Raw genomic sequence first — 26,787 nt, forward strand, 5'->3', positions numbered from 1 at the left:
ATGGGATTCCTAATTACGTGGCAAAAAAACAGATAAAACGCCTGTAGTTTAAAAAGCGCTTTACAAAAACGCTAGCGTATTTGACATGTTGGATTTTTGGAGTGCCGTGTGAACGAGGCCATACACTGTAATGTTGGATTTTTAAAGTGGTTGCCTCATGAAGACAATGAAGAAAAAAAAAAAGCTTTTATCGCTGGGGAAGTTGCTGTCAGCCCCACATTCAGCATTAGAAATGAATGGCCATCCATGTAATGCAATGTGACTTGAACGGTCACAGTCACATGTAGGAAGTGAACGATAGTAGATGCCGGACTATAGAGAATAGAAGTGATCGCGCCCCCTAGTGAAACTGGCTGACTGCCGTTGAATATGACACAAAAAGATCACGGAGTGAAACGCCTATCGGGTGTATTGAGAAGGGTTAATCGCTATCTTGCTTACTCAAGGATTTAAAGCACATAACTACATTGAAGATATTCTAAATGGAACGGTCGCTTTAAGCAAGTGGAACGCACGTTCTAGCCGACGTGATACGCACGTTCTAGCCGACGTGATACGCACGTACAAGGGATTTTGTGACGTTTACGTACGCAAATTCGCTCGGCGCCTTAGATTGTCATTCAGAGGCTTCCGTTAGTCAGACATATTGTCCCAGAGGAGCTAGGAGAGGCCCTGACAGACCGGGGGCAGCATGGGTGAGACTTGGGGATCAAGATATAAGGGGCTTAATGGAAACGGGACGATGAAATGAGGGTATTCAGCATGGCACTGACCCGACTACGTGTCTATCTCCGGGATAGAGTCCCAGAGACTCCGCATCCACAACCGGATACTGCCGGCTGCTTTACTAGTGTTCTGTTACGTACATCAGTATCCTCCATGTGCTGAGCCTTGTGTCCGGCCTCTAATGGGAAGACATAGCTGGCAATATTGCTGACACTTGAGCATGGCTTTACACTGGCGGCTTGTTTTACTAGTATATTGTAGTTCTATGTTTACATCTATGTTGTCATGCCATCAGTACCCATGCTAGTGGTGGCAGCGTCACTGCTCCGGCGTGGGCTAATGCCAGGGGATCTCCTTGTGTGCCCATGAAGGGGTGACGCTCTCATGTCTTTCCTTGTAATAAAGATATGTACATCGTGTTATGGCGCTAAAAGAACTGCCATGATGCCCATGTTCTCACTCACACAGCCTGGTAGTCCTATGTCTATTCCTCGGACATGCAGCAGCCTGTATTGTTTGTGTGAAGCAGGGGCACCCTCCTGTCTTTTTTTTCTGGTCTGAGTACCTCTCTAATGGATATGATCATTTAGCGCCTGAAAAACCAGCTTTATCTATATCAAACTTTATGAACCCGTACTGTTTTGGAGTAAAGCTGTGATCGCACATTGCAGTCAATTAGCATTTTTTTTGGCTTTTTTTGCTGTGATTTTTACCAATTCACTGCGATTTTACATAAGATGAGGTGCTATAAGTATTGCATCAATGCCCCTTGTAATTGTATGTGGGATAAGCAGAGCACTGCCAATGGGCTGTAAGCCCAAGTGATCACCTGTATTCCTAGTATTCTGTACACGGACAGGAATGGGATCAGCTTGGATTGGTCCCCTTTTTTTTTTTTTTTTTTTTGTTTTTTGCTGGCGTCCATGCTAAAAGCGTAGACCCTTCAGCAGATGTTGTTGAGCTTGCCAGTGCAATGATAACTGGTAATACTTGTCACACATCACTACTACTGAGCTTTTGGGAAAGCAAAATGCTTTGGCTATGGCCAGTTGTCCTCTCGGGCCGAAAACTGATGTTGCTGGAACAATACTGCTGCTGGCAAATTCTTGTGATATTCTGGCTAGAGCTGCACAGCAGAAGACGTTGCTTGTATATTTTCAGTTCAAAGCATTAAAGGTAACCAGTCACAGAGACGAACCTCTCCCGACACATGAGGACATCTGTTAGGTGCCTTAATAAAGATGAGACAAGGGATCCACTTGCTGAGCAGCTCCCTGAACTCCCGCTCATGGTACAGCGGGCTGTATGCAAATGCTGCACCCGTTTTAGCGGATTGTCCAATCAGAATCCTGTGCGCCTTTCTAAGGGTCCATTCACACATTGCAGTTAGAACCGCATCGAACAAGGCATGCGCTTCTACCGGGATTTGGTAAAAAAAACTTCTTGCCGTTGGTTTTTACTGCAACTAAAAAAAAACTCACCAAATCGCGACAAAAACAGATGCGTCTTTCGTTGCGCCTCTAACCGCACCTCAACTGCAATGTGAGGATGGGCCCTAACTAAAGTTCTGTGGTTGCAGCCACGTGGTCCCTCTCAGCCGATTGGCATTATCCCACACCGTGGCAACCTGAACTAGATTTTGAAGGACAGTTCAGTTGCTGCAGAAGCAGTATATGCACTTAAAGGGTTTTTTCCATATCTGTCTAATAGGTGACCCCACCTAGCAGGAGAAAGGGGGTCTCTTCACTTCTTTTCTGCATATTGGGGTATCAAACAGTAACCACATCCAGTTGGAGACTAAATGGAGGCGTTGTGCCTGGCTCTGTTGAGAGTTCTGGAAACAGCCAAGCACGCTGCTATGTGTATGTGCAATGGATGTCTATAGTGGGGGAAAGCCCTTTAATAGGATCTGTCACCATGACAGATTTAAATAAATCAAACAAACTTCGTCACTTTTTTAAATCTTTTAAAGGGGTTTTCCCATCAGAGACATTTGACATATCCACAGGAAACGTCAGATGTGGGTTCCACCTCTGGGACCCGCACCTGTCTCTAGAACGGGGCACCCTAAACACAGTTCTACTGCTCTGTGGTAACACGCTGAGCTGCGCTGTTTCCGTAACTCCCATAGTAGTGAATGGCAGTTACGGAAGCAGCGTAGCATGCGAGCTATGTTTCCATAACTACCATTTAGTTCTATGGGTCTTACAGAGACGGCATATGTCAGCGAGCTACACAGTTTCCGTAATTCATGGTCCGAAATTACACTTTTTAGCTACCACGCTGAACGGGGTTCAGAGGGCCCCGTTTTAGAGAGAGGTGCGGGTCCCAGAGGTGGGACCCGCATCTATCTGTCATTTATGACATTTCTTGTGGATATGTCTCTGATGGGAAAACCCCTTTAACTATAGCACAAGAATAGTAATGCAAGAGATTATTGTTATTATTGCAGTCCAGTATAGGATTTTAAAGCGGATCTGTCCTCTTAATGTGCTGGCCCATCTAAAGGCAGCATATTACAGCTACAGGTCTGTACTCCTAGTAGCCAAAATGGCACAAATGTTGTGCTGTTTGGCTAATAGGATCTCTGAAAGAATACAGTAGACTTGTAGTTATGAGTCTGCTGTATTCATGAGGGGGAGCGCTCCCCCGCCACTCCGGCTGGTGATTGACAGGCTGCTGTGTATACACGTATACATAGCAGCCTGTCCAGTCCTTCCCGAAAACAGTGACTACTGAAGCAGTGATATCCGAACTAGCTGCTGTGTTTGACCAGGATTTCCACATAGGGTTTTTATTCAATCATGGGGTTGTAATTCCATAGCAGAAATTGTGATACTCTATTCATTTGTTTTCAGGTCACTTGGCTGACATTGTTGTAAATTGAAAATGACAAATCCTATGTTTATAAAAATTTGTGTTATGTAAGTTTAGAAGGATCGGAGTAAAGCATGTAAAATACTGAAACGTATGTCTATTTTTTTTTTTCCCCTCTAGATTCCATAGCGAGCCCCGGGAAGGACAACAGTCGCATGAAGAGCTACAAGAACAAGGCTCTAAACCCTGAGGAAATGCGCAGACGACGTGAAGAAGAAGGAATCCAACTCCGCAAGCAGAAACGCGAACAACAAGTGATAATTTTTCTTTCATTTCATTGTAAAATATTCTCACTCAACTGTTTCCGTACCTTCCAAAGAGTTGTATTGAGTGGCAATGACTTAATATAAATGCTGTGTCCATTCTTAACCCCTAAGTGACCAGCCCATTTTTTGCCCTAATGACCAAGCTATTTTATTCGTTTTTCTATAGTCGCATTCAAAGAGCTATAACGTTTTTATTTTTTCGTCTACATAGCTGTATGAGGACTTGTTTTTTGCGGGATTAGTTGTGCTTTTTAATAGCACCATTTTTGGGTACATACAATTTTTATATTAACTTTTATTAACCTTTTTGGGGGGGATTATAAAAAAAAACTTAAATTCCGCCATTGTTCTATGCGTTTTTAAATTGACGTCGTTCACTGTGCGGCGTAAATAACATGTTACCTTTATTCTATGGGTCGTTACGATTACGGCGATACCAAATATGTAGAGGTTTTTTATGTTTTACGACTTTTGCACAATAAAAACACTTTTGAACTAAAATTATTTGTTTCTGCATCGTCGCTTTCCAAGAGCCGTAACTTTTTTATTTTTCCATCAATGTAGTGATTTTTTGGGCTTGTTTTCTGCGGGACAAGACGTAGTTTTGAATGGTACTGTTTTGGGGTGCAAGGGACTTATTGATTGATTTTTTTATTATGAGTGGAAAAAAATTGTAATTTCGCCATGGTTTTTTTTTTTTTTTTTTACGGTGTTCACTTTGCGGTTTAAATTACATATTAACTTTATTAATGGAGTCATTACGGTCGCGGCGATACCACATATGTGTACTTTTTTTTTTTTTTTTTTACACTTTTACACTTTGTTATGGAAAAAAATGGTTTTTATTTTTATTTTTTTACTGTACTTTTTATTAATCTTTATTTCACTTTGACTTATTTTATTAGTCCCACTAGGGGACTTTACTGTGCGATATTCCGATCGCTGCTATAATGCTCTGGTATACTTCGTATACCAGAGCATTATTGCCTGTCAGTGTAAATCTGACAGGCAATCTGTTAGGACGTGCCTCCGGCGCGTCCGAACAGGCATATGTCCAGGGCAGACCATCGCGGGCCGCCGATGGGTGACAGAGGGAGCTCACTCCCTCTGTAAACAAAGTTAAATGCCGCGGTCGCTATTGACAGCGGCATTTAACAGGTTAAACGGCCGCGATCGAAGTAAACTTCGATCGCGGGCGTTGGAGCAGGAGCTCAGCTGTCATCAGACAGCAGAGCCCCGGCTCCAGCCTGCACGGGAGACCCGTGCAGGACTTAGACTAGGCTGACGTGAAAAGGCGTCAGCCTAGCCTAAAGCCCCTTAGTGACCGACGTAAAAAGGCGTATTAGTGGTCACTAAGGGGTTAAAGGAACGTAATAAGCAGGTGGTTAGTATAGGAGAACATGACAATTTTTGCAATTATTAGAGTTTAGTTTAACTTAAAGATTAGCAGTGAAGTCAGTTCGTGTTTATAGTGTAAGCAAGTTTTATTCATTTAAAAAAAAAATCCACCTTGTTCTATAGAGGGGTCTGAAAACGCAGCATTCTCTCCAAGAGCAAAAAATGTCCAATTCAGGTGGTGATAGAAGTTCTGCTTTGGACAATCCCTACTTTTTAAAAGGGTTCCTTGACTATAAGCAGATCAGTGTCCCCCTGTAATCGGATGTAAACTGTAGGGAAATCTCACAATAACTGTTCAATTTTTCTGCAGCGCCACCACAGGCGAAATTAAGCATTGCACGAAGCCTATTCACATCAATTGGTTGTCTCTCAGTGCTTCTCAAACTGTGAGGTGCCAACCAACTTTCTCTGTCTTCACCAATCACTGGTTTAGTAATATTTAGGATCCCGAACAGGGGATCGCCCTCTATTAGCTCCGAATTTACTAATGGGTCATATGAAAATGGGTTTTATAAACTAGACAACCCCTTTAACCAAGCACTGTAGGTTAGCAGTTTGATTACAAATGACAAGATAATATAGGCTATGTTCACATTTGCGTTGTGGTTTTCTTTATGAAAGGGAATCACAACGCTCTGCCGGAACAGTCCTATGATGGATACCATGGGTGCCCGCGGACCCCATTGACTTTTAATGGGACCCATCAGGTTGAGGGGTGGAGTTTTGACTGGAAAAATAGCGTGGTGTGCAGATGTGAACAGAGATGCCTAATTGCGTTTGGGGAAATAAAAAAAAATTCTTTACTAAAAGAAACAAAAGCTGGTTGGACTAGTACTATCCAGTTAATCGGTATGTACAAATAATGGATATAGTTCAGGTAAAAATAATTGCATGTTTTTCTGGGAAGAACCTTGGATGATTGCTTTTGTCTCCCCAGTTATGGCTTATATTATAATAGAATAGAATTAAACTTCATTTTGACTTTATTTCAAATGCTATGTTTTCTCCCCTATGCAGCTTTTCAAGCGTCGCAATGTAGAAATGGTTTCTGAAGATGCGTCCATGTGTGATGGCCCTCTGATGGACCCTTATGTCAGCTCCACCAATGTTGGGGTATGTTTAGTACCAGTGAAATGACTTCAATTTGGCATTCTGTAAACCAGAAATTCTGCTCATTAGTCACTCACAAGACCGTTAGCCATAAAACTTAGCAGTGATGGGCCCCTATTCTAATGTTCTATGACTTCTGATAAGCCAGTGCCGGTCAGATTTTGTTATAGAATAGTTCACGTAGTACTATGAATTTTATTTTGCCTACACAGGATGGAGTGATTACCCGTGAAATGGTTGGACTGCTACTATCCGACGATCCCGATCTGCAATTGGCTACTACACAAAAATTCCGAAAGCTGCTATCTAAAGGTGTGTTTAAAAATCTTTCTGACTCTTTGAGCTGAATATATTTATATATGGGCTTTGAGCTGAATATATTTATATATGGGATGGATAAATATTTCCATAATCCAAGTATAAAGCTGACTTGTCATTCTTAAATGATCTTGAAAGCTTACCTAGTCTGTTATCACCTTGTTCTAGAGCCAAATCCCCCAATAGATGAAGTGATCAATTCGCCGGGTGTGGTAGAGCGGTTTGTGGATTTCCTGAAAAGGAGTGATAACTATACACTTCAGGTGTGTGCATTAGCGTAAAGTAGATGACCGCTGATTGTTCGATGGTAAGCCCCATGGAATTAATGATTGTCCTCTCATACTGTAGTTTGAAGCAGCTTGGGCTTTGACGAACATCGCTTCTGGCACTTCACAACAAACCAAGATCGTGATAGAAGCAGGAGCTGTGCCAATCTTCATCCAGCTGCTAAACTCGGACTATGAAGACGTTCAAGAGCAGGTCAGAGTAACATTCCCTTGTCTGCTCTTCATGCTTTTCTGCCTCCCAACTTGTGTGTCTTGTAAGTAAGCAAGTGTAACTTACTGTGTATTCCTGCAGGCGGTGTGGGCCTTGGGAAACATTGCCGGTGACAGCTCAGTGTGCCGAGACTATGTGCTGAGCTGTGACATCCTTCCTCCCCTTCTTAAGTAAGTACATTACGCAGATCACTAGTAGTATATAAGTATGTGATTACATTTGATTAGAAAATTTAGGCACAATTATTGAAACTGCATTTTTATACATTTATGTTTTTTTTTGTTTTTTTTTTCCAGTCTGCTCACGAAGTCAAGCCGCCTCACCATGACCAGAAATGCTGTGTGGGCCTTGTCTAACCTGTGTCGAGGAAAGAACCCACCTCCAGATTTTGACAAGGTTTTTATCTGTAACATTTAGGGAGCAGCTACTGTTACTTAGATCTCTCCCAGGAAATTCAGTGCATGGTAATGTTGTCTTTTATTTTGCTCTTTCTAGGTGTCTCAGTGTCTTCCTGTGTTATCCCGTCTCCTATTCACTAGTGACTCTGACTTATTGGCAGATGCTTGCTGGGCACTCTCATACCTTTCTGATGGTCCCAATGAGAAGATCCAAGCAGTGATTGATTCAGGGGTCTGCCGCAGGCTGGTGGAACTCTTAATGTTAGTGAGATATACTCCAGTTGTAAAATGTTGGGGTAACAGGTTCATTGCTATGGCAGAGCATTCGCCTAAGGAACATTGATTCATTGGTCTTTGACTTAAAATGCGCAAAATTTGTGTCTGTTTTTAGAACTCTATTAGCTACAAAAAATAAGCATGTCTGAGCTTTGTGCTACCTGTTCATCATACAGTAGGGGTATATTCACACAACTGAAATATCGGAAGCAGAATGCCTCCAAACATCTGCCCATTGATTTCAATAGGAAATACAGCGTTCTGTTCGGACGGGGCGTTTTTTACGCAGCCGTATTTCAAAACGTCCGCGGAAAAAAACACCCGTGAAAAAAGTGCATGTCACTTCTTGACGCTTTTGGAGACGTTTTTCATTGACTCTATAGAAAAACGTCCCTAAAAAAACGCAGCAAAACAGCTCCGTATTTTCATACGTTTTTGATTTTGTGTGTGCACATACCCTAACAAAAAAAATATTTTTTTTTTAGACCCACTTATTTTCATGGTTTTGTCTGAGATACCCAGTACTGTGCAAAAGTTAGACACCGTCTTCAGGCTAATAGTAGGGCGAAGGGACCCACTCAGGTCTTTACTATTAGTGCAGAGTCGCTAGAAAAACTTGCCCTGGCTCTGAAGGACTTGGTGTGAGCATGTACTACATGGTCACCCATTTATTTGGATAGACACCTGTAATATAACCCACTGCAGGTAAAACGTGTGGCCACTCGCAGCTTCTACCAACAATAACAGCTAAATGCAGAGGTTTCGGTAACCAGACTCCCAGCAATCAACTCATCGCTAAGTTAACAACCCATTTAAGTACGTTATTAATTTTTCATAGTCAGGGAAAAAGAGAGAAACATATAAAAATTTTACATTACATTTTAAATTGCTCAGCTGCATAAACATATAAACATAGTATCAAATATTTCATTGTTTTTTGTGACTTTTTTGTTTATTATCGCTTCCATTCTTGTCAGGAGACTTGATTTTAATTTGTAAAAGTTATCTTCAGAAATATTTTCCTTGATTTTTGTATACACAAAAGTTTAGTCTTAAAGTTGAGTGCATTTTCTGTTTCTTGTGGTCTAAGTAATCCCAAACACATTCAAGATGTCAAGGGTGGCCAGTCCATATTTTTTCAGAGATCTCCAGCGGTTTAATTGTTGTAGTGCAAATTCTTTTATTGTTTTAGTTCCTTTTCTCCTTAATGGCTGCTTGATAGCTGCACACCCTTTCAGACCCATAGCTTTGTGCGTCTTTTCACAGTAGAAGGGTTTACAGAAGCATTCAATAGGATGAAAGCTTTCAGTAGACCAGGTCCTGCACAGTTGTGAGGAGTTTCGTTATCCTTCATATCTTTGAATAATAGTTTAAACTGCTGTTTTTCATTTTTCTGATAAATGTTTCATGCTTTTTTTTTTTTTTTTTTTTTTCTTCTGAACAGTCTATGAATTTAATACATAAAAGGGAGGTCTCTGACTTCTGCACAGTATGGTAGGTGTTTAAAGCGGTTGTCCGATCATTAAATGTTATCCCCTAACTACAGAATAGGTGATATGCTGATCGATGAGAGTTCGACTGCTGGGACCCCCACGATCACGAGAACGGACGTCCTGTTTCTCCAAATGTATGGAGTGGCAGCTCGAACATGCTCCCTGCTTCTCCGTTCATTCTCTATGGCACTGTACATGATAGCCAAGTACAGTATTCGTCTATCTCCGGCAGTCCCATAGACAGTGAATGGATCGGCAGTGGTCATGCTCGACCTGCCGCTCCATTCGGAGAAATGGGAGCTCCGTTCTCGCTGTTGGTGGGGGTCCCAGTGGTCGGGCCCGAACTAATCAGCATGTTATCACCTATCCTGTGATTGGGGGATAACATTTAATCTTGGGACAGCCCCTTCAAGGAATAAGAATTACAGTTTAATACCAGAACACTTATTCACACGAATGTGTTCGGTCTGTGATGTACGATCCACATGTCGGCTGTATTTCCTGGACCGAACACAGTGCCGGGAGGAACGCTACTGGCATAGTTATGTAGAATGCTAGGAGTCCCTACCTCGCTGTGGGAAAACTCTCGTACTGCAATCATGTTTTCAGCACGGGACAGTAGTCTCGCGGGAAGGCAGGGACACCTAGCGTCATAGATAACTATGATGCTAGGAGCCTGGCTCCCTGTACTGTGTTCGGTCCGGGAAATACTGCCGACACGCGGACCTTATATCATGGACCGAACACGGGTGTGTGAGTTAGGCCTTAATAGGCTACTGTGTTGTATTTAATGCATACTGCTTATTGAAAGACATGACACTTACATACAGAGTTGGGCCTCTTTCACATGGCAGTATTTTGGTCCGTTTATTTCACATTAGTATTTGTAAGCCAAAATTAGGAGTGAGTCCAAATACGGAAGAGGTGCAAATCTTTCTATTCTACTTTTTCTCTGTGTAGGTTCCACTCCTGATTTTGGCTTCCAAATGCTGAACCAAAATACTGCCATGTGAAAGAGGCCTAAGGGCTCATGTACACGGCCATATTATGTTTTGTACGTAGCCATAATTGGGCTGCTATAGTGGTGCATGAGGCCTCTACTGTATCTCCAATTTTATTCAGAGACATACATACATACATATTTATTTTTTTCTTCTGATTCTTAAAAGCAAGCAAACTCATACGTGGCATGCTCCATGGATGCTGTATGTATGGAGGTATCCTCCTCTTGAAACATTTCTTCTAGGTGACATCTCAGTAGGTGAAACTGCACACGCCTTTTGCTTTTCCTTCCATATCTACTGTCTCGAGTAATTTTTATTTCTACTTAGGCACAATGATTACAAAGTGGCTTCACCTGCCCTGAGGGCTGTAGGAAACATCGTCACAGGAGATGACATCCAAACACAGGTGAAAACAGACTACGATGCACAATAGTCATTTGCAGCATAAGAACAATACTTAACAAAGGGAGATGGTTAGTCAGCTGGCCACAAGTCGCACCAAATTTGTCAAGATGGCACATAATACCTGTGACACAACTTGCATCAGTGTCATGTAGAAGAGTAGTGGGCACATAGCAAAAGATTAAACCCCGCCCCCAACCTTATTTTGTTAGGTTTTTGCCGTGACCCATACCTGCTAGGTTTGCTGCCCAGACTTGTCCTCCTCTTCGGCAACCATGTCTCACCCCCCCCCCCCCCCTTTGGTAGTTACATCAGATCTGGACAAGGGTTATGCATACAAGTGAACCTTGACCAAAACATTTCTTTTTCTGCAGGTTATCTTAAACTGCTCTGCTCTTCCTTGTCTATTACATCTTCTGAGCAGCCCAAAAGAGTCTATCCGCAAAGAGGCCTGCTGGACCATCTCTAATATCACTGCTGGGAATAGAGCCCAAATACAGGTAATGTGAGTAAAACTGATTGTAAAAATCTTTAGTGAATCTTCATATTTTTTTTTTTTTTTTAGAACTTAACAAGATTATTCAGTAAGGCATGACTGCATGGAGTTCTGACACTATCGAAACCCTTCCTTTCACCATTCTTGCAGAAAAAGCACTGGCTTTAGTTGTGTACTGGGTACACCCTTGAGTTAACTAACCCAAGATTGTTTCCTTTACCCTTCTCATTCCTGCTGACTTGAACAATAATTTGTCCTGGCTACACCAGCCGGCTGCCAACATTCTATCACTGCATGTATATTACAAGATGGCTTTGTTTTTACTTCTACTTGGCACTTTGGGCTAAACTCCTCCAAAAATAGGGGTTCACTTTACAGAGAAGAGATGTTCCCTCTGCCTATGAGAGAGAAGAAAAAGCCTGTCCGGATGGTAATAACAAACCGAGTTCTTCCCATCCGATCCTCCATTGTTGTCACAGCCCCAGTCAGACAGAGCTGCTATTGAGAAAAAAACAGACATAACGGTTTCCATTGAAAGCCATTGGATCTCTTTAAACATTTTGTTTCCTTTCAACTTTTGTAGCAACTTTTGTAGCAAAAGGCAAAGCGAACTGGCAGTAAGGATATATAGGTGTGAAGTAGTCCTTAGTCAATATTTAAATAGCACAGAGCTTCAGTTGCGTACTATGTGGAAAAGCAAACTAAATACTGTATATATTCAAATTTTTATTCCCAGGCTGTTGCCGATGCCAATATATTTCCAGTATTGATCGAGATTTTACAAAAAGCTGAATTTCGCACCAGAAAAGAAGCTGCATGGGCCATCACTAATGCCACATCTGGGGGTACCACAGAGCAGATTAGGTAATAACAGCCATATATACATATTAACTCTAAATATGGATAATTTGATTATGTTCATTCATTTAAGATTCACGCTGCAGGCGCTAAGATATATATATATATATAATGTTTTGTGTCGTGTGTCAAAAGTCACAGTAGATTAGCACCTGCATATTTATTACATGTTTCAGGAGAAGCTGACTAACCATGTTTGTACCATTTATTTTAGATACCTGGTGGACCTAGGCTGCATCAAGCCACTTTGTGATCTCCTGACAGTCATGGATTCAAAAATAGTTCAAGTAGCTCTGAATGGACTAGAAAATATCCTTCGACTTGGGGAACAAGAGGCAAAACAAGGGGGTGGTGGCATAAACCCATACTGTGGACTGATTGAAGAGGCATATGGTGAGACTGAAAATGTAGCTTTCCCTCCCCCTATTATGTAGCTGTACCAATGCAACTAGGGTTGCACTATGCATCAAAATATTGATACTATTTCTATGACGTGCACGCTCACACAGTTCAATACCATGAATTCATGTATTTCCATACTAAGCTGTGCAGCTGCACAGCTTAGGATTGTAATACATGACATTAGTAACTAGCATGATGTGAGGCAGCCGGCGCTGCACTAATGCGTGACCGCGCTGGCCCTGAAGACTGAGAACATGGCACATGGACTGAAAAGCACCAATATGTTCTGTCTTCAGTGCTACTGCCGCTCAGTGCAGCGCCGGCCGCATCGCTTCATGCTGATCACGTGGGCACAGCAATTGTGCCGGCAAGATCAGGAGTGGGGTAATGGCTGATCAGAGAAACCTTGAATCTTCGCCGTCATCCCCTTGAATGCCGCGATCAAAGCTGACCGCAGCATTCAAAGGAATAATGACAAGGGGGATCCCCCTCTGATCGCATCACAGGGAGTCCCTGTGATGCAATCAAGGGACAGCCCATATATGGACAGACAGCCCATATTTGGACAGACAGCCCAGGGTCCATTTAAAGGACCCTAGGGCTGTCTGACCATATTTCCTATTAGGGCATACCTAGGTATGCCCTAACTGCCTGTATACTATCAGTACACAGGCTAATGTACAGTACTGGCATATGCCAGTGTATTAAAGTTAAAAAATGTTAAATTAAAAAAAAGTGTAAACACAAATGCACACTTTTTTTAAAATAAACATAAAAATATATGTCCCAAAAACATAAAATAATATACGCATATTTGGTATCGTTGCAACTGTAATAATCTGCACAACAAATTTATAGGATCATTTATAATTGGTGTATATTTAAAAAAAAAAACGACGGCACTCATAGTAGGATTCCCCGCCTCTCGAGGGACAGGAAACATTCACACAGGAATAAAAGGCTCCTCCATACCTTATCCAGTTGTTTCCTGACCCTCTGGGAAGCATGGATGTCCTGCCGTTGGGGAAGAGCAGGAAGGAAAATTATCCACCCAGTCTTGTCTCTGCCCGGCCCTCACGAATGTGAGGACTGGTGCAGTGAGCGGGGTCGCGGGCGGCTGGCAGCTTCCTTCCCGCTCTATGGCAGAAGTCCTCCGCTGGAGGCAGCCCCGGGCATGGTTCCCTTTGGAGCCAGGATCGGTACGAGGTACCTGGCAGACGGGCATTCCTTTGGCAGGGAATCCTGCTTTTCCTCCTGGGTCTCAGTGTCTCTGGTCACATGTTTCATGAAACGCGGACCTATGACGCGTGTGCGGCGTCATGACGCTGTTACCCGGAGGGGTGCAGGGATTGGCTGAGACAGCAGGAGGCAGAGCCTGGAGGGAACTGGCACCAGATTCAAAATAAAAGACTGCTGATAAGTGATTCCAGCGTCTCTTAAGCCATGTCGTTCTCCTCTGATGTGGCAGATCCTGTGGTTGCCTCTTGCCCGGTATGTCCCTCCTCCTCCTCCTTGTATGCTTCTCCCACACTTCTTAAACTAAGTTGGGGGCTGAAGTTCATTGCTTTGTAACCTCTCCTATTAGTTGCCTTATTTTGACACTTCTTTGTGCTTTATTTACGGTAACTGCTCAGCGTAAGCGGCCTATAAAGAAGTGTTGAGTCTGTAAGAAGTCACAATCCTCATCATATAAGGCATTATGTTCAAAATGCATTCAGAAATTAGTGGTGGATGAAACATTGTCATTTTTTTGATAGCATAATATCTATTATAAAGGAAGAGGTTAGCTCTGCTATTACTCTCCAAACAAATGCCAGATCTCCCAGGCCTTCCACCTCTAGTTTTCATCAATCCTCTGTACCTTCTGCATTTCTTTCTGACCGGTTAGGTGAAGGGAAAATTCTTAGTCAGATTGACTCGGACTCATCAGATGATACTACTGGTATGCCCTGCAGTATGATGGAAGATACTGAGTGCCTTCTAAATGCAATTCGGGCAACCATCAACATAGAGGATACTAAGGAACCACTTTCCATTCAGGATCAGATGTTCCAGGGCCTGGGGGAAAGGAGCAAACATGTATTCCCGGTTCATAAGAATGTAAGGAAGTTAATAACTAAGGAGTAGAAGGATCAAGAAAAGAGATCAACTATTTCTCATGCCTTTAAAGAGACTCTGTCACCACATTATAAGTGCCCTATCTCCTATATAAGGAGATCGGCGCTGTAATGTAGGTGATAGTAATGCTTTTTATTTTAAAAAACGATCTTTTTTCACAAAGTTAGGAGCGATTTTAGTTTATGCTAATGAGCTTTCTTAATGCCCAAGTGGGCGTACTTTTACTTTCGACCAAGTGGGCGTTGTACAGAGGAGTGCATGACGCTGACCAATCAGCATCATGCACTCCTCCATTCATTTACACTGCACTAGCGATCTAGTGAAACCAAATCTCGTTTAGCTCCGAGATCTCGCGAGATTTCGTATCCGTTGCTGGAATCTCACAGAAAAGATTCAGAAGTGTCAGGATTCTGAGTACACATGACGTCCAGGCTGGATTTCATGTGTATTCATTATCGGGACACTGTAGTAATGTTAGGGCTTGTGTATGTAGCTGCACATAGCGATATAAGTATATCGCTAGTGCAGTGTAAATGAATGGAGAGGAGTGCATGATGCTGATTGGTCATGCACTCCTCTGTACAACGCCCACTTGGTCGAAAGTAAAAGTACGCCCACTTGGGCATTAAGAAAGCTCATTAGCATAAACTAAAATCGCTCCTAACGTTGTGAAAAAAGATCGTTTTTTTAAATAAAAAGCATTACTGTCAGCTACATTACAGCGCCCATCTCCTTATGTAGGAGACAGGGCACTTATAATGTGGTGACAGAGCCTCTTTAAACAGAAATATGCCTTTTCAGAAGAAGATTCTGAACTCTGGGACAAAGTTCCTAGAGGGGATGCACCTGTTGCAGGTATCTCTATAAAGTCCTCCCTACCATTTGAGGACATGGGATCACTTACTGATCCCATGGATAAAAAAGCGGAAGCTCTTTTAAAAAGATAATGGGAAGCCTCCACAGCAATGTTTAGGCCCGGGGTCTCAGCCACCTGTACGGCAAGGACCCTTTCCATCTGGATCGACCATTTAGGGAACCATCTTGCGGCTGGTACTCCCAGAGAAGATCCAATTTCCTCCTTACCAATGCTACAGAAAGCTTCTAATTACCTAGCCGATGCCTCTTCAGGTATAGTAAAGCTTTCGGCTAGATCCGCTGCCTTATCCAATGCAGCAAGAAGGTCTACTTGGTTAAGGAACTGGTCAGGAGATCCTCGTTCTAAGAACAAACTGGTAGGCATTCCTTGCGAGGGAGACCGGCTGTTTGGATCAGGATTGGATGACATCCTAGTAAAGGCTGCCGAGAAGAGAAAGAAGTTTCCTGTGGAACAGAAATTTTTTTCAGCAGCGAAAATCCTTTCGGACCCAGAAGAAGAACCGTTTTGGGAGCGGACAGGATTATAGGAGGAAACGGGAGTCTTCAAAGTTCCAACCATATGAGGGCAGAGGGAAAAATTTCCTGTTCAACAGGGACAATCAATCCCGCCAACCTCCACAGTGATTCCAGTGGTCCGGTAGGGGGCAGGTTAAATAATTTTTTTGTGGCCTGGAAGAACATCTCACCTTCCCCCTGGATCCTAGATATAATACATCAAAGCTATCAACTAGAATTTCTTGCCTCCCCTCCACAGAGATTCCTGGCCATGAATTGTGTTTCTGCAAAATGTCAGATATCCTTGGAGAAAAATTCTACTTCTACTACAGAAGCAAGTAATCATTCAGGTGCCAGAATCCCAAGAAGGTCAGAGGTTCTATTCTCCTGTGTTTCTCGTCAGAAAGACGGACGGCTCGGCAAGTGCCATAATAAATTTGAAAGCCCTCAACCGATATCGAACATACAAAAGATTCAAGATGGAGACTATAAAATCGACCGTAAATCTTCTATCTTCAAACTGTCATATAGTTACGCTGGATCTGTCAGATACCTACTACCATATTCCAATTCACCCAGAATCTCAAATATTCCTGAGGACTGCTCTGTTTTTCCAAAACACTCCATTTTCAGTTTCAAGCTCTCCCCTTCGGGCTCAGTTTGGCCCCAAGAATCTTTGCGACGGTAATGGCAGAAGTCACAGCCTTTCTTCATCTAAACAGTGTCCAGATAATTCCTTATTTGGACGACTTCCTTATTTCAGCCCTATCCACTTCTCATCTGCTTCTCGATCTAGAGTTAGTCCTTCAAGTTTTTTCTTCACTAGGCTGGTTAGTAAATCACAAGAAATCCACGGGATGTCTATTCACAATCTCTGCACTTAGTTACTGTTTCTTTGGTAGTTACAGCAGAGGAAGCGTGATCTCGTTGTAACCTGTCATTTACTGCGTAATCTCGCGAGATCATGCTTCCTCTGCTGTAACTACCACAGACAGAGTAATGAAGTGCAGGGATTGTGAATAGACATCCCGTGGAATGTCTATTCACTGTCTAAACACTTCAGTATTGTTAATGTGTTAGTATAAGACAGCACATAATGATCTAGTAGGATCACTATGCGCTGAGTAAATGAATGGAGAGGAGTGCATGATGCTGATTGGTCAGCGTCATACACTCCTCTGTACAACGCCCACTTGGTCTAAAGTAAAAATACCCCCACTTGGGCATTAAGCAACTCATTAGCATAAATCTAAAATCGCTAATAAAGTGGTAAAAATAGATCGTTTTTTAAAATAAAAAGCATTACTGTCACCTACATTATAGCGCCCATCTCTGTATGTAGGATATAGGGCACTTATAATGTGGTGACAGTCTCTTTAAACGATTATGTAAATGTACAAAAAATGGCATCTTCATAAAGTACAACTCTCCCCACAAAAAACCAAAGTATTCTACGGCTGTGTTGCCGTGATGCAAAGAGGAAAAAAAGCTAATTATTCTGTCCAAGTATTGATTTGGTATCGAGAATCACAATATTACACAAAGTATCTGTATCGAAGTCCAAATTCTGATATCGTGACAACCCTAAATGCAGCAGCAAAACAATGGAGATGTTTTTTTTACCCCATTCTTGATCACTCAATAAGGGTTGCCTATGAATACTGGTGCACTGACTGAGCAGCCTGCTAGGCTTCGAAATAGCGTAGTGAGGGCTGTACTCCCTAACACTGCATTTGCATGTTGGGAAATGTAGCCCTCAATACTGAACAACACTAGTTATCACCTGGCATTGTCCACTGAAATATGGTAGAGCACATTTAGTAATTTGGTCACAATTGTGCAGCTGGAAGATCACACTCCCTTTTCTCTGACACAACTGGAAGTGTCATTCGTATCGGTACAAGTGACAGAGGACCTGCATGCATATGGCGTTTATGACAAATGCCATTTTATCAATGCAGTTACACTAGATAACGGGCATCATAGTAATAATAAATTTTCATACAGTTTCCCAGGCACATGTACCACAGGCTTTGTCAGAAAAATTAGTTTGGATAGTAATAGATGTATCCAAATATATAGTGTGACTTACCCATAGGTTTCTGTTTTTGAAAGATATGCCAAGAGTGTCCCTTTGTCATTTGACGATTTAAGATCTAGGCTGCTGCTGTACGTGGCCATGCCTGTTCTCTTAGCCCTAAGGACGCTGCTGTAATATAGATATTGATAGTAATATCCCTTACTATTTGTCTAAAACTCTCTTAACCCCTTCCCGCACCTTGGCGTAAATGCACATCCAGGTGAGCAGTAACTTCGCGCAACTGGGCGTGCAGTTACGTCCGCACTTTAACAGTTAACCGCGGCGCTACACCGCAGCGGAGGTTAACTGTGTGCAGGGTGTCTGCCCTGCTCTCCGTGTTGCCGATCAGCGGCCAATCGCCGCTGATTTCGGCAATTCACCCCCCCCCTTAGATACGGTGGTCAATTGCGATCGCCGCATTCAGGAGGTTTAGAGCAGGTCGGCAGCCCCCACGTGCATTTGCGGGGCCTGTCACCGCAACCGAAGGCCTGACAATGGACTCTGGGCTGCCATGTACAGAAGCCTATGAGGACCAGCCAGAGGCTGGTCCTCATAGACTTCCTGTTAGTGACTTCACAATGTTAGTCACATCACAATGACAGAATACATTACACTATGTAGGTAGTGTAATGTATTCTAGCAGCGATCAGCGCTGCAAGCCTTTGTGTCCCCTAGTGGGACAAGTAAAAAAAAAAAAAAAAAAGATAATAAAAATGTTTTAAAGTGTAAAAATAAGTTATAAGTTACATAAACAAGAACTGTTTTTGGTTTTTTTTCCTATAATTTTATTACAGGAAAAAAATGAACACGTTAAAAAAAGTACACATTTGGTATCACCGTGTTCGTAACGACCCAAACTATAAAACGTTTACTTTTCCCGCACCGTGAACTCTGCAAAAAAAAAAAGTGAAAAAAGAATGCTAGAAGCACAATTATTTTATTTTTTTGGTCACCACCCCCCCAAAATATAGAATAAGTGATCAAAAAGTCGTATGTACCCCAAAATAGTACCAATAAAAACTACAACTCGTCCCGCACAAGACAACCCTTACACAGCTTTTTTGGACAGAAAAATAAAAAAGTTATGGCTCTCAGAATATGGGGTTCACTGAAGTGACAACTGAGTAAAATATACCTTTTAATAGTAACTAGTTTTAAAAACAGGGGTAACACACCACTGTGACATAAGCCCCACCGTGAAAATTAAAAAATGTATTAAACAAAAAACACTGAGTCATTATGATACATATATCTCAGTGTTTATAACGATGTTTGTCTACACGTCCTTGGCTTCTACTGCGCCTGCGCGTTCGGTATGATGCGGCCGATGATGACCCCTGGTTGTCAGCTGACGGCGGGGGGTCACATGGGCAGGTGTCACGAATCGAGAGGGTGCTGTGATTGGTCAGTTCATGTGTTGCCGCCAATACGAGGGGTGGGGTTTAGGCGTTTATAGTAACCCAGCGCCTGCAATGAAGTATGCCGTTGACATCGATACGTGCATCTTCCCGTGACGCACAGCAGAATATCTGCTGTTGAACATTACTATCGCTGGCGATGAGGCCAGAGTTACCAAGATACGGACCCCTGAGGATGAGTATCTGAAACGCGTAGGGTCGTCTATTGTTTATGGAATGTCTGCATTGGGGACAGTCATATTGTGTTACACCCAGCGCTAGGAGATCCGATTTTTTCGGGCACCTGTGCTTTATTTTGGGGATTGTACTACTGTTGTGCCCTGGTTATATGCTGATTCTAGACAAACATCGTTATAAACACTGAGATATATATGTATCATAATGACTCTGTTTTTTGTTTAATACATTTTTTAATTTTCACGGTGGGGCTTATGTCACAGTGGTGTGTTACCCCTGTTTTTAAAACTAGTTACTATTAAAAGGTATATTTTACTCAGTTGTCACTTCAGTGAACCTTATAATTAATTTTTTCATATTGTGGGAGCACAATCAGATTTTTTTATCAAACTATACAGTGAATTTACTCTCAGAATATGGTGACAAAGAAAAAATTAGATTTTTTTATGAATAAGTGATTTTATTGCGCAAACGCTGCAAAACATAAAAAAATATATACATTTGGTATCGCCGTAATCGTACCGACCCGCGGAATAAAGTAAAATGGTCATTTATAGCCCAGGGTGAACGCCATAAAAAAAAGAATAAAAAACATTGTCAATTTATGGTTTTTGGTCACCTTGCTTGCCAAAAAAAGTGATCAAAAAAATCGCATTTACCCCAATATGGTACCAATGAAAACTACAGATTGTCTGGCAACAAATAAGCCCTCACGGCTCCGATGAAGAAAAAAATAAAGAAGTTCTGGCTCCCAGAATATGGCGATGCAAAATGTGCAGAGTGTTCCATAAGCGGATAAGATTGGGCGCCATTTATCAGTGCGACACCGGCCACATATCTGCCGATTTTATTATTATTCCCTGATGCCAAATGCCTCTCCCTCCTTTCTGAGCCAGACAGCGTGCCCAAACAGCAGTTTACATCCACAGATATGGCATCGTCATACCCGGGAGAACCCGGTTAATATTTTATGAGGTATTTGTCTTCAGTGGCACAAACTGGGCACAACATATTGTGCACTAAAATTGCATATCAGCGGAAAATTTTAATTTTCACTCTGCACCATCCGCTGCGCATTAACCCCTTTTCGCACCACGACTTAATAGCATGTCGTAGTGCGGAGGGGGGGGGGGGTGATGTATGGAGTGGGCTCACGCTCATGTGCCGTGCCATAAGCTGTTGTTGTCACTGTATGTTACACCTGGCACCCAGGATGAACGGACAGTAACAGCGATCGTGCTGTTACAGGAGCCTGTAAAAATAAAAAAAAGTGTATTGTACCAGCGATCTACTGATTGCTGGTTCAAGTCCCCTAGGGGGACTAATAAAATGTGTAAAAACAAAAATAGTTATTAGTGAAAAAAAATTCATAAATATTTAAAGTCCAAAAAAAAAAAACCTTTTCACATTTTTTTTCTCCCCTAAAGTAATGTAAAAAATATACAAATGTATCAATATTTGTCTAGTACTTTCGCACTTTACATTGGCTTTATTAATTAAAGTAATTTGGTAGACTAATCTGAGTACTCCACAAAAATCTATTGCCTATCTGTTTGTTTTTATTAACCCCTTAGTGACCACCAATATGCCTTTACACGTTGGTCACTAAGGGGCTTTAGGCTAGGCTGATGCCTTTTCACGTTCGCCCAGTCTAAGTCCTGCACGGACTGATGACAGCTGGGCTCCTGGTCCAACACCCGCGATCGAAGTTTACTTCGATCGCGACTGTTTAACCTGTTAAATGCCGCTGTCAATAGCGACCGCGACATTTAACTGGTTTACAGAGGGAGTGAGCTCCCTCTGTCACCCATCGGCGGCCCGCAAATGCATTCGCGGGTCTCCGATGGGGTGTCATGGCAGCACGGGGGCTTGATAAAAGCCCCCAGGTCTGCCCTGGACATATGCCTGTTAGGACACGCCAGAGGCACGTCCTAATAGATTGCCTGTCAGATTTACACTGACAGGCAATAATGCTCTGGTATACGAAGTATACCAAAGCATTATAGCAGCGATCTGAAGATCGCACAGTAAAGTCCCCTAGTGGGACTAATGAAATAAATAATAAATGTGAAATAAAGATTAATAAGTGACAGTAAAAAAATCAATTTTTTTTCATAAATTGTTTTATTTAGTAAAAGTGTAAAAAATAAATAAAAGTACACATATATGGTATCGCCGCGACCGTAATGACTCCATTAATAAAGTTAATATGTAATTTAAACCGCAAGGTGAACACCGTAAAAAAAAAACGCAAAAAACAATCGCGAAATTGCAATTTTTTTCCATTGCCCCCAAAAAAGTAATAAAAATGAATCAATAAGAGCCATGCACCCCAAAACAGTACCAATTAAAACTACGTCTCGTCCCGCAAAAAAACAACCCCAAAAAATCACTACATTGATGGAAAAATAAAAAAATTACGGCTCTTGGAAAGCAACGATGCAAAAACAAATAATTTTAGTTCAAAAGTGTTTTTATTGTGCAAAAGTCGTAAAACATAAAAAACCTCTACATATGTGGTATCGCCGTAATCGTACCGACCCATAGAATAAAGGTAACATGTTATTTACGCTGCACAGTGAACGGCGTCAATTTAAAAACGCATAGAACAATGGTGGAATTTCAGGTTTTTTTTATAATCCCCCCCCAAAAAAAGTTAATAAAAGTTAATAAAAAAATTATATGTACCCTAAATTGGTGCTATTAAAAAGTACAACTAATCCCGCAAAAAACAAGTCCTCATACAGCTATGTAGACGAAAAAATAAAAAAGTTATAGCTCTTTGAATGCGACTATAGAAAAACTAATAAAATAGCTTGGTCATTAGGGCCTAAAATGGGCTGGTCACTAAGGGGTTAATAATTTATATATTTTGATATTTTTAAATGTTTCTCTAAGTTTGGTTTAGGTTTTTTTTCTAATTATATATGCAATAGTAGATGTTGGTAGTACGAGTAGAGACTCCACTCATGAACACACAAACACATGACTGTTTTTGTAGACTCTGCAGTCATTATCACCTGCACCAGATTCAGAGTAAGCAGTACCAGTGCTCCTGAAGCACAATTGTTAGTATGGCTACCAAATAGGTGTGCTCCAATATGGCTGCTATCTACTCAGCCACCAAGTATCAACCCTACGCGTTTCTTTACTTTATATGTCTGCCGTTAATCTTCAGGGGCCTGCAGAATTAATCTATTAGATCTTCCAGCATTCTAGAAGTATGAGTACACAATATACTAAAAGCATCGATTCATGCATGCCGTGGACCTAGATTGCTAGCTGATAATATGGTGAAACAAAACTATTTTTTAGATATTTTTTACAAATAGTTTTTACTTTGTAAAAGTAGTAAAATATAAAAAAAAATATTTGGTATCACCGTCACAGAATAAACAGAAGTTGTCGTTTTTACTGTACGGTGAAAGGCGTAAAAACAAAACCCAAATAACAATGGAGGAATCAGTTGTTTTTTTTTTCCAATCTCAGCCTGCAAAGAATTTTATTTTCAGTTTCTCAGTACATTAAATGGTGTCAATAGAAAATACAACCCCTCCCGCAAGAAATAAGCCCTCACACGACTCTATTGACCGAAAAATAAAAAAGTTATGGCTCTTGGAAGGCCGGGAGTGAAAAATGAAAAAAAAAAGCAAAAAATGGATCAGTCCGTAATCAGTCGAATGAAAAAAAAATAATTATGACCACATGTGGGGTATAGCCGTACTCGGCAGAAATTGCTTTACAAATGTTGGGCGGCTTTTCCTTCCTTTTTATTCTTTGTGAAATTGAAAAAATGCCTTTTAGTGGAAATAATGTTGATATTCATTTTCACTCCCTAATTCTAATAAAATCATCAAAAGACCTGTGAGGTCTAAATGCTCACTATACCCCTAGACAGATCCCTTAAGTGGTATAGTTTACCAAATGGTCACTTTTGATGTTTCCACTGTTTTAGCCTTTTAGGGGGTTTGCAAATGCGACATTGCACCTAAAAACCATTTCAGCTAAATTTGAGCTCCAAAAGCCACATAGCGCTCCTTCCCTTCTAAGCCCTGCCGTGTGTCCAAACAGCAGTTTATTACCACATATGGAGTATTTCTGTAATCGGGAGAAATGGTTTTACAAATGTTGGGGTACTTTTATTCCTTGTAAAAATTAAAAATGTCTAAGTTTTTTAAGAAAAAAAGTAGATTTTCATCTTCACAGACCAATTCCAATGAATTCAGCAAAACAACTGTGGGGTCAAAATGCTAAATATACCCCTAGAAAATTCCTTGAGGGGTGTAGTTTCCAAAATGGGGTGATTTGGGGGGGGGGGGGGTTTCCACTGTTTTGGTCCCTCCATTGCAAACGCGACATGGCACTGAAAACGAATCCAGGAAAATCCAAAATCCAAATGGTGCTCCTTCTCTTCTGAGCCCTGCTGTGGGTCCAGACAGCAGTTTATTGCCATATATGGGGTATTGCTGTAATCGGGAGAAATTGTTTTACAAATGTTGGGGTGTTTTTTTTTCTCCTTTATTCCTTGTAAAAATTAAAAATGTCTACGTTTTTTCAGAAAAATAGACTCCTCTTCACATACTAATTCAAATAAATTTAGCAAAAATACGGTGGGTTCAAAATTCTATCTATATTGCTAGATAAATTCCTTGAGGGGTGTAGTTTCCAAAATGGTGTCACTTTTGGGGAGTCTTTACTGTTTCGGCACCACAAGACCTATTCAAACCTAACATGGTGCCTAAAATATATTCTAAAAATAAAAGGAGGCTCCAAAATCCTCTAGGTGCTCCTTTGCTTCGGAGGCCGGTGCTTCAGTCCATTACCACACTAGGGCCACATGTGGGATATTTCTAAAAACTGCAGAATCTGGGCAATAAATATTGAGTTGGATTTCTTGGGTAAGACCTTCTGAATTTTTTTTATTACAAATGAATTTTGGCAAAAACAAATGAAATATGTACATTTCACCTCTACTTTGCTTTATTTCCTGTGAAACGCTTAAAGGATTAAAACACTTTCTGAATGCTGTTTTGAATACTTTGAGGGGTGCAATTTTCAAAATGGGGTGATTTTATGGGGACTTTCTAATATATAAGGCCCTCAAAGCCACTTCAGAACTGAACTGGTCCCTGAAAACATAGCCTCTTGAAATTTTCTTGAAAATGTGAGAAATTGCTGCTAAAGTTCTAAGCCTTGTAACGTCCTAGAAAAATAAAAATGTTCAAAAAACTATGCAATCATAAAGTAGACATATGGGGGATGTTAACTAGTAACACCTTTGTGTGGTATTACTATCTGTTTTACAAGCAGATACATTTAGATTTAGAAAAATGCAAATTTTCTCTAAATCTTCTAAATTTACAATATATTCAATATTTATTTGTGAAAAACACCAACATAAAGTACAATATGTCACGAGAAAACAATCTCCGAATCACTTGGATAGGTAAAAGCATTTCAAAGTTATTTCCACAGAGTAACACATGTCAGATTTGAAAAAAAATCCGCTTTGTCCTGAAGGCCAAAACAGGCTCAGTCCTGAAGGGGTGAATTATTATATAATTTTTAATCAGAGTTTTTCCTATTAGATAAGTTTTTATTTATCTCGTTCCAAGTATAGACTGGTCTTTCAGTAAAATGATCCGGTCAGATTTGCATGTTACAAGAAAGATATAGACATGATTTATTTCCTTTTTAATGTGTATTTTTCTTTCCCACTATAGGTCTGGATAAAATAGAGTTTTTGCAGAGCCACGAGAATCAGGAAATTTATCAGAAAGCTTTTGAATTGATTGAACATTATTTTGGCGTGGAGGAGGATGACCCTCAACTTGTCCCATCGGTGGATGATTCTCAGCAGCAGTATATTTTCCAACAAACAGAAGCCCCTATGGAGGGATTTCAGCTGTGAGCCAGAATACTAAGGACAATTGGAGAATACCTTCTCCTTTATTCTGTTCAGATGGTGGGGAAGCAGTCGTTCATGCTGGATTCAAGTTATTCATGGTTTATTAGAAAAAGATTCTCTCCCCCTCCTCTTAAAGTTATGCTTTGTTTTTGCAGAGAAAGCTGTGGTTTAACACCATACTCAACCTGATGCTGCTGTTTTGCGAGGTCTGTATGTGAAGCACATACTCTCCTCTGTCCCAGAACTTTCTCTGCTTCTTTTTTTTTGGTTTTTTTTCCAATTTAAAATGGACTTGCAGTATCTGAAACGTGTTCGACTCTAATGCGTTGAGCATCTGTTCCTTTCATGCAGGGGGAAGGGGAGCAGAGTCCATTGTACACAATTTTTTGTTTTTTTTTGTTTGAAAAATATAGTGCTATTTAAAGATCTAAAAAGGAATAAATAAGTGAAATGGCTAAAGGCAGTGGATAGTGGTGATGAGGCTGAAGCAGTCATTTACACTACTTTGATAGATTCATCAGCAGTAACTGTGATATTTTTGGAACATGTCTTTTTAGGTTTTGCTCCTTTTTGGATATTGTTTTATCAGGAGCTACTTGCCAGATCTCAAACGTTTATTCTTGTTGAATTGAGGTTGGGCACTTAGGAGCTTGTGTTGCCAATACTAAGTGCCTTATAGCATTACCTGCCCCTCAAAATATTTTATGATCTTAAGTTTCCTAGCCAATAACTTGTTCTTGTACAAAACATGTTGCATTTTGAAGTGGATTTGGCCAGCTCGCTAGAGGCAACTGGTTTGCAGCCTGGTCTAGTATTCTTGTAAAGGCAACATAGCCACTTGGAATTTGACTTTACTTAAGCACTTTGATACCAGTTCCTAGTGAACTATGGTCTGCACTTTCAGGAATATTATAGAAGAATAAAATATTGCTACCCAAAAAGTGTGCAGGGAACATATATACTTTAGAGGTGTGCAAAGGGCAAGTGCTACCTTGTGGCAGCTTGGAGAATCTCCTTGTAACACCATGTGATCGGATGGTTTTGCCGTTCTGCATCTGGTTTGCACTTTCCCACCAGTATCACTAATGCTCTCCCCTAGGTCATTATCTTTAATATATTGTCACTGTGGCCCGTACTGGTGTGAAATGCAGAATTAAATATATCTACTTGAATTAAACTAATACTTAATTGGC

At 41.1% G+C, this 26,787-nt stretch overlaps 1 protein-coding gene across 1 annotated transcript; it reads left to right on the top strand.

Annotated features, from left to right (window-relative positions):
- The first annotated feature begins 587 nt into the window (after positions 1 to 587).
- Positions 588 to 26,787, top strand: KPNA6 (karyopherin subunit alpha 6). The gene is made up of 14 exons (XM_075853146.1): positions 588 to 695; positions 3,724 to 3,857; positions 6,285 to 6,380; positions 6,590 to 6,689; positions 6,864 to 6,958; positions 7,044 to 7,175; positions 7,275 to 7,363; positions 7,490 to 7,589; positions 7,689 to 7,852; positions 10,692 to 10,770; positions 11,141 to 11,266; positions 11,999 to 12,126; positions 12,335 to 12,513; positions 25,410 to 26,787. The coding sequence occupies exons 1-14, from the start codon at positions 692 to 694 to the stop codon at positions 25,595 to 25,597; spliced, it is 1,614 nt and encodes a 537-aa protein (XP_075709261.1). The 5' UTR covers positions 588 to 691; the 3' UTR covers positions 25,598 to 26,787.

This window comes from Rhinoderma darwinii, chromosome 2 (genome assembly GCF_050947455.1).
Source record: "Rhinoderma darwinii isolate aRhiDar2 chromosome 2, aRhiDar2.hap1, whole genome shotgun sequence".
Classification (NCBI taxonomy): Eukaryota; Metazoa; Chordata; class Amphibia; order Anura; family Rhinodermatidae; genus Rhinoderma; species Rhinoderma darwinii.